Source organism: Vombatus ursinus, unplaced genomic scaffold (genome assembly GCF_900497805.2).
Source record: "Vombatus ursinus unplaced genomic scaffold, bare-nosed wombat genome assembly UNPS02010193.1, whole genome shotgun sequence".
Classification (NCBI taxonomy): domain Eukaryota; kingdom Metazoa; phylum Chordata; class Mammalia; order Diprotodontia; family Vombatidae; genus Vombatus; species Vombatus ursinus.
This window is the reverse complement of record NW_020949971.1, coordinates 1,140,546-1,149,307: the sequence shown is the minus strand read 5'-3', so window position 1 is coordinate 1,149,307 and position 8,762 is coordinate 1,140,546. Positions and strand designations below refer to the sequence as shown.

The following is an 8,762-nucleotide window of genomic DNA, read 5'->3' as shown; positions in this document are numbered from 1 at the left end:
GGGAGAGAGAGGGGGAGAGAGAGAGAGAGATATTTTAAACTCTTATTCGACTGTGCTGATGCCTTGGTTTCTTTCTCTCAAGGTTGTCAAAACAAGCCTTTCCAAAATGATGCAGACAAGAAACAGTAGAGATCGTGAAGTCCCTCTTCAATTGGTTCTCTATTATATTCAATTAAACATTTTGAATGTTAAAGAAAAATTGTCCTATTCTTGTACCACTTTTTGTTGTTGTTTCTAAGTGGGGGGTTATATTTTTTCAAAACTGTTTTTTGTGCATCTGTAGGGACGTTAATCATTTTCTTAATGATACAATTTATTTTGCTCACTGTTTTCCTAAGACTGAGCCCCCTTCACATTCCCTGTATAAACCCTCATTGACCATAATGTATATCTTTTACAGATGAGGAAACTAAGACTTTCTGAGGTTCAAACAACCAGTAAGTATCTGGGATTTGAACCCAAGTATTCCTGACTCCAATTCCAGTAAACTATTTCAAATACTGGGTTATCTCTGTTAATGAAATTGCTCTGATACAGAGCTGCATTTCTTTTTCTGGCATATCATTCCCAGGTTTGGATATTAAGACTGTCTTTGACTCAGTATTATGAACAGAAGCCTATTTCCATGTTTCTGAAAACAGCTTGTATAATATATTCATGAATATGTGAATGAATTTATTTGTGACTACTTCTTATCCAGGTGTCTTTTTTCCAAGGTATCTATCTTATTAACGGCTTGTTCGATTACTCATCCTGTATAGGTTACATGATTCCTGTCTTCTCAGATTAGGTATTTAACGTTGTAAACATTCACCTGTTTCTTTCAGATTCTCCTTTTCTTGGCAGAGAGAGCTTTAGCACATCTCCGTGCTAAGGACCTACCCTTCCCCCTCCCCCCATTTCAGCTTCACTTTGTGGGCTGTCTTCTCCCATTAGATCGTAAGCTCCTTGACCATCTTTCTTTTTGTATTTGTCTGCCCAGAGTCTAGTCCAGCGTTGGCCATGTGGCTGGCTCTTCTTCATAAATATTTACTGACTACTGACTAGACACTTTTCTTTCCTTTGGTTCTGTCATCTTGTCTCACTCTCATTACTGAATTTTTTTTTTCAAAATTGAATGTTCTCTCCTGTTCTCTCTTTGAAAACTAAAATTCCTAGTGGGTTTATCAACTGTATTGTTCTTTTCCAAATTGCAGATTGTTTTCTTTATTAAAGTGCTTGTACATTTTTTTCTATTTTGCTAATATTTCTCTTATTTAGGTGGCTTATTTTGTGCTTCCTTTAGTATATGAATTCATTTTTTTTTTTTTTTTGCTTCTTGATGAGACAATGGGGTTAAGTGACTTACTCAAGGTCACACAGCTAGTAAGTTTCAAGTATCTGAGGCTGGATTTGAACTCAGGTCCTTGCAGTCTACTGCACCACCTAGATGTCCCAAATTCATTCATTTTCAATTTAACTGCAAACTTAAATCACAAATACCACAGCATTCATGGATTTCTATTTGCTGTTGAACATTGATTTTCTTAGATTTCTTTACTTTGGACATCACATTGACCTTTAATTTTTTCAAAATGTCTGCATTTCGATGCATACTAGGTACTACAGTATTTCTGGTCATCATTTATCTCTACATCTTTTAATCATATTCGCCTTATTTTGTATTGGAGTATGATAATAAGTAGCACGTTTAACATTTCTGCCTTTCTGAGTTTCTGCCTCCTCTGCAGCCATTTTTGGTGGACATCACTTTTGTGAACACACAGATCCGGATGCAGATAGAGATGCTTTCCTCTTCTATTCCTTTCTCTTCACACAGCTACCAAATCAAAACATTTCAAAAATAAAACGACTTCCAAGAGCATTCATTTTAGGGAGTCAAACTTAGAACAAAATAACTTCTCATTATGAGGGAGGCATACTTTACAATAAGAGCCAGTCCAAATAGGAGCACTATTTAATTTCAAAATTAAAACTGTATTTCTTATTTTGGGTTTACACGTAACTGAGATTTCTGCTATGAATGCTACAAAATACATCTAAGAAAAACATGCACCATTTGGTGGATTATTGTGAGCAAACTGCCACTGGTGAGCAGAATCCAGACTGAGCCCGACCTCTGGGGGCTGCTGAATACCAGGTCAGACCCAAGTACCCAAGGCTTACATGAAAGAAAACGGTCACCAGAGACAAACAAGCAGAAAGCAAGAAATGGGGCTCGATATGACTTTATTTAAGTCCACAAGGGGATGAAAGAAGCTCCTACTCCAGGGTGAAACAGAATCCACCTTCCACTTTTGTCCTGATGTTACTACAGTAGGATCGGTAATTGTGTTCTCTTTCCTGCTGAATTTAATGAGGACTGCAGCAGCAGCAATCTGAAGTCTTAGCATTAGCACAAAGAAAAACGACGATCACCAATGCTGACCACCGGCAGCCCTTGCCAACTCCACCCATATGACGGGGCCCAAGGGTTGTCCATCTCTGCACTGTGTGGAGGGCTGGAACCGACGTGGTTCACAGCTATAAGACATCAATAAGGCCTTATGAAGACTTTCACAGCCACTGCACACCCAGATGAAGGGGATAAAATCATGTGGCATGCTGGACCTAACAAGGCAGTGACTACCAATCTCCTTATAAAGTCTGAAGGCTAACACAGTCCTGGCTCATGATTTTCCATTTCAGAATTACAGTTCAAATTCTCTACATGTCCACACACATGTATTTACAAACCCTCTATACACAACATATCCCAGCCTAGATCTGTGCAAACATTAAATGCCTTTATGTATGAAAAGACGAGGCAGTGGGGGAGAGGAGGCCAGCCTCTTTCCATCTCGGTCCCGAGCAGCAAAGTTAACAATGCTTGAACTTGATGCAAGATAAATTCATCCCTCCAAAGGTGGAGGCCATTCTGTACTAGAGGTGGTTCTCACTAACCAGGCAGAAAAGGGAGTTGAGGTAGAAATGACAGGGCCCCTGGGGCTGGGGGTAGTGGGAGGTGGCCACTCCCTCCTTGGGCCTGGGAGCCAGAAGGGCAAAGTCTGATGTGGGGGAAGCTGATTCAAAGGGCTACAGTAACTCAAGGATAAGGAAGGAAAGCAGCCCCAGCCCCTGCTCTACTGTGGGTGGGTGGGGGGAGCACTTCCTGCAATCATTCCACACCCACAACAAAGGCTAAAGGAAAACAGACCATGGTCACCGTCAAAGCTGCCTAGGTCCAAAGACAGAGGCAGCTCAGCAGCACAGTACAGAGCGCTGGGCCTGTGGTCAGGAAGAGCCGAGGTCAAATGTGAGTTCAGATATGTCCTTGCTGTCTGGGCATGTCACTTCACCTCTGCCTGCCTCAGTTTCCTCAACTGTAAAATGGGTGTCATAACAGCCCCTACCTCACATGGCTGCTGCAAGGATCAAATGAGGTTGTATTTATAAAAAGCCCTTAGCACGGTGCTTATATGCAGCAGGTGCTACATAAATGCTTACTCCCTTCTCTCCCACATAAGGATGACCCTGGGTGTTCTCTGCTGTTTGCACAGCACCATCACAGAAGGGCATAAACAGCAGGGAGGGCCCAAAGGGCTGGAGGCCTTCAGTGAGGGTCCCACCCCCAACAGCCCTGCCCTGCTGATGTGCGCTAACATGCACGCACACACATTCACTTACCAGGGAAGCCATGGCCCAGCCCGTCTTGTTGTAGATGAACTCCAGGTTGTTTCTCCTCAAGTAGAGCAGGCCTCCAACGAGAGAGATCAGTAGGGCCAAGGCGATGGTGCCCGAGTAGTTGGGGGGCCGGAACACACGGATCTGAAGAGGGAGGGACACAGAGCACCCGTCAGTGGTCCACGGGGAGGGTGCCCTCCCTCCTCAGGAGGCCTCCCCCACCCCCAGTCCCCAGGAGCTTACATGGACATCTGTCCGGTCAGCGATCCACTTGGCCAGCTGCTCTGCGGCAAACCCGATTCTCTGCAGGTCAAAAGTGTCAGCACGCTTGGGCTTTCCCTTTGGAGGAAAGTGCATGAAGGTCGGCGCCGAGTTCATGTTGAGCTGTGAAAGAAGGAAGTCCCGTCAGTACGGCCCCCCTCTCCTCCGGCTACTACTGGCCGGAGGCGGAGAAGCACCAGGGGCATGTGTGGGGAGGAATCCGCAAGCTCCTCCTTTTCTCTGCTGCTTCCATTTCAGAGGGGGCCTCTTTTACTGTACCGCACCCCCCGTCATCCCAAGGGTCTCTGCTGACAAGCAGCGGCATCGTGGCCCAGTGACTGCTCAGCCCAGTGCCCTCAGCTGCCTGATTACAGCCAACTGGACAGGGCTGAAAGGGTAGCTCACCACGGACAACTTCTGTGAAGCACTGAGACACATATTTCCTAAGCTAGCATTAAACTGAGGCACACAGGGCAAACTTGCTGAATTAAATCCTGCAGCCAACAGCTGGAAATCAACGATCAAAAACTAGGCTTAAAAGATGGCCACACACCTGCCTGGGAGACAGGCCAACCCTTGGACAATGAAAGTGAAAAGATCCAGCAGGCCCGGCCTGAGCTCTAGCTGACCGCGGCGGGGGAAAAGAAAAGCCAGGAAAGCCAAGAGCCCAGGAGCAGAAGAAGGCTGTCTGGCTGTGACAGAAGCGATCCTGGGTGTGGGATAATTCACTCAGGCCTCAATTCTGTCTCTAACTCCTCCCACCCTGGTGGCTACCAAAAGCAAGTCAGACCTGCCCTCAGTGATAGCCCGGACCACCACGGGAATACGAAGGGGGGCCCAGGTGTGCACTGGCTGGGGCAGCTGTGGAGAAGCACCAGGCATGTCACAAATACCAGAATGCCTATGCTCAGGAACAGACAGGGCACCAGGTTTCCAGACACAATAAATGCAAAAGGAATGTATCCTTTAAACCAAATCTCAAAGCCAAAGGTGGACGCTGCCTGTACCCCCCATGGTCTGAAAGGTGGACAAACTTTGCACGTGGTATGGTCCTTAAGTCACTGGCTACGGAAAAGGCTAAGGCAAAACAGACACACTCTGGTCACTGTTGGCACCCATGCATGTCACAAGGAACACAATGCTCATCTGAGCTATTTTTGTTCTGTTTTGGTTTTTTGGTGAGGCAGTGGGGTTAACTGACTTGCCCAGGGTCACACAGCTAGTAAGTGTTAAGTGTCTGAGGCTAGATTTGAACTCAGGTCCTCCGGAATCCAGGGCCAGTCCTCTATCCACTGCGCCACCTCGCTGCCCCCAATTTGAGCTATTTATATCACAATGGAATTGCTCCCATCTTGGGACTCATTGGACCAGACACCACAGAGAGGATAAGTATTTGCAGGTACCTGCTGGAAAACATCTGCACCTTCGTCGTAGTCCACTACGCTGAAGAAGAGCTTGTTGGAGAAGACCGAGGAGTAGCGCCAGGAGTTTGCCAGAACCTGGTACTCCTCATTGGCCTGCCTGTGGGAAACAAGCACAGGACGTCTGAGTGCCTGATGGCCTCCACTCAACGAGCAAGGGGGAGTCTCTCTTTTGTCCAGTGAGAGATGACAGCAAAGTGGCTTATCAGTTGTTCTCAGAACACAGCAGGGCATGTTTGGTATGTGCCCTGCCCCACCGACATTCACCAGGGCCTTCAAAAGGGCAGTCAAGCAGCCTCAAACAGAATCCACAGAGGAATGTGCCACCACCCCAGCTCCCACTGCACGTACCTCCACCTCTCGGGATCCTTGGTTTCACAGACATTCTCAAGCACCACCACCTCCAGGAAGCCATCCCTGATCCTCCCAGGAGCTAATGCCCTAACCCCCCAAAATTAACTTGCATTTACTTTGTAAATATTGACTGCATTTCTATCTCATTTCCCTCCAGGCTGCACTCAAGGCTTTCTCATTCATGTCCCAGAAACTATTTCATGCTGGAAGCTCGGCCCAGCCCTGGAATTCACAAAAGGGAAGTACACTCCATCACTATGGCCCCTCCATGATTGGATGGCTCCCCCCAGAGCCTCCATTTCAGCAGGGCACCCAGGCCAGATGACGCTGCACCTGAGACTTTCCTTACCAAGACATTGACTGGATACCTTTATTTCCCCTTCCCACCCACCCACCCCTTCCACTTTCTTTTATGTGCCGTCTTCTGTCATTAGAATGATGTGGTTGCTATTGTTTGTCCTTCATTCTCGAAGGGGACCACGACACCAGGGAGGTGATGCAATTGGATTTAAGTGAGGCAGGGCTGTGCAAAGTCACCAGCCTCACTTTCTCCTCTGGAGTCATCTGGGTCCAGTGGCCTATACAGATCAGGATGCAGTGGGAGACCTTGGCTTTTTTATGCTAAGGTTTTCCCAGGTCGCAGTTTGACTAAGGCAACATCCATTCAGTGATTTAGACTAGGTAAGAAAGGAGGCAAAGAATGGCCTCTTCTACCTGGTCCTCATGAGAATGTAAGCTTCAGAGAAGGGAGGAAGCAAAAAAGAATGTAAGTTGTTTGAGGGCAGGAACTATCTTCCTGCTTGTACTTTTGTTTAATCCAATTTCATTTTATTTTCAGGTTTAAACTCTCTCTGGGCCATCTCCTTTTCCTCCTCCCCAACTGAGAAAACAAGAAAAAAAAAATTACAAACATGTATAATCAAGCAAAACAAATTCCTGAACTGACAATGTCAAAAAATAAAAAAAAGCTTCAACCTAATCTACACTGAGTTCATTACATCTCTACTCAGAGGTGGCCAGCATGTTCCACCTTCAGTCCTCTGGAATCACGGTGGTTCATTGCGTGTACTGTGCCCACGCCCTTCAAAGTTGTTGGTCTTTACAATACTATAAACCGTTCTGGTTCTGCTTGCTTCACTTTGCATCAGTTCATACAAATCTTTCTTGATTTTTTTAAAACTATCCCCTTTATCATTTCTTCCATCATAACCACATACCACATCTTGTTCAGTCACTCCCAAGTTGATGGACATCCCCTCTATTTCCAATTTTTTGCCACCACAAAAAGAACTGCTATAAATTCTTTTGTACAAATGGGTCTTTTTCCCGTTTCTTTGATTTCTTTGGGATATAGACCTAGTAGTGGTATTGCTGATCAAAAGGTATGCACAGTTTTATAGCCCTTTGGGCATAGTTCCAAACTGTTCTCCAGAATGGTTAGATCAATTCACAACTCCACCAACCATGCACTAGTGTGCTTATTTTTCTGCACCCCCTCCAGGATCTGTCATTTTCGCCAATATGATAGCTAATAAGATGGTTCATCAGGTTTATTTTAATTTGCATTTCTCTAATTATTTGTGATTTAGAGCATTTTTTCATATGGTTATTGATTCTTTTGTATTTCTATTGCCAACACTTAGCACATTACCTGGCATATACTAAGTATTTAACAAATGCTTGTTGACTTGCTGACTATATACATGGTGTCTCCTGATAGAATGTAAGATCTTTGAGGGCAGGACTGGTGATTTATAATGCTCAATTATTGAATGAGAGATGGAGATGAATTTTATAGAAAGTCAGGGATTCTATGAGGCTATAAAGTGGAAGTGAGGGGGAAGTGAATTCCAAGCAGCGAATATTGTCTGTGTGAAGGCAAACAATTAAGGAATAAAAAACATTTCAGTGTTTCCCATATGCCAGTCACTGGCCTAAGCACTAGGGAACACAAATGTAAACCACACTCTTGATATTCCTCCAGGTAACAATGGAACATATGAAGTTTTTATCAGGTATTTCCTTACTCTTAAAATACACCTGGAACACCCTTTTGTCCCATCATACGCTCCCTGATGCTCTTTCTCCATTCAAAATATCTGCTGCCCACTTGTACCAGTGCTGTGCCCTCCCACTGGGTCTACAACTTTAAGTCCCTGGATATTACTGATATCTTACTGAACTTGAACCGCAGTTCTAAAAACAAGAATAGTGAGGTATAGGTTGTAAAGCACTTTACATATTACATAGATAATCTCATTTGAGAGGATGTTTTGTTCCTGTCATTGGAAGCTTAGAAAACTGAGGCAGAATCTCATCTAAAAAAAAGGGGTCAAGATTATGGGGCAATGCTCCCTGACAGGTCAACTTCCTAGCTTTGGAGTTGACACTTATAGGGGTTGAAAATTGTCCTGAATGATCTTAATTAACAACTCTATTTGTGAAGGGAGTCTGGAGTTGGCACCGGAGAGAGGTGAGAATTGAATTCACAAAGTGCCAACTTGGTTATGGCTAGGAAGAGCTAAAGGACTGAGGCGGAAGGAACACCAAGAGCTCAGCCACTGGCCTCTCGATGGATAGAGAGAAAAGGCCCAAGAGCACTTACCTGAGGACAAGGAAAAGCTGTAAGAGAAGCCCTCTCTACCCTGCCTCCACCCCCCTCACAAGAGGGGAGAGGAGAGGAGGAGGAGAGGAGGATGAGAGGAGAGGAGAAGAGCAGGAGGAGAAGGGGAGGAAGAAAGGAGGAGATGAGGAGGAGGAGGAGGGGAGGATGAGAGAAGAGGAGAAGAGCAGGAGGAGAGAAGGGGAGGAAGAAAGGAGAAGGAGAGGAGGAGGAGGGGAGGAGGAGAAGAAAAGGAGGAGGGGAGGAGAAGGGGAGGAAGAAAGGAGGAGATGAGGAGGAAGAGGAGAGGAAGAGAGGAGAAGAGGAGGAGAGAAGGGGAGGAAGAAAGGAGAAGGAGATGAGGAGGACGGGAGGAGGAGGAGAAGAGAGGAGGAGGGGAGGAAGAAAGGAGGAGATGAGGAGGAGGAGGCGGGGAAAAGAAAGAGAGGAGAAGAGGAGAG

General features: G+C 45.6%; 1 protein-coding gene across 1 annotated transcript in view; it reads right to left on the bottom strand.

Moving 5' to 3' along the window:
* The window catches only part of TUSC3 (tumor suppressor candidate 3), a 71,411-nt gene that overhangs the window by 39,717 nt on the left and 22,932 nt on the right, over nucleotides 1-8,762 (bottom strand). Inside the window, exons 3-5 of the mRNA XM_027853695.1 lie at nucleotides 5,328-5,445; nucleotides 3,907-4,047; nucleotides 3,667-3,807 (exon numbers count right to left, since the gene is read on the bottom strand). Of these exons, the coding sequence (XP_027709496.1) occupies nucleotides 3,667-3,807; nucleotides 3,907-4,047; nucleotides 5,328-5,445 (400 nt within the window). The remainder of the gene's footprint in view (nucleotides 1-3,666; nucleotides 3,808-3,906; nucleotides 4,048-5,327; nucleotides 5,446-8,762) is intronic.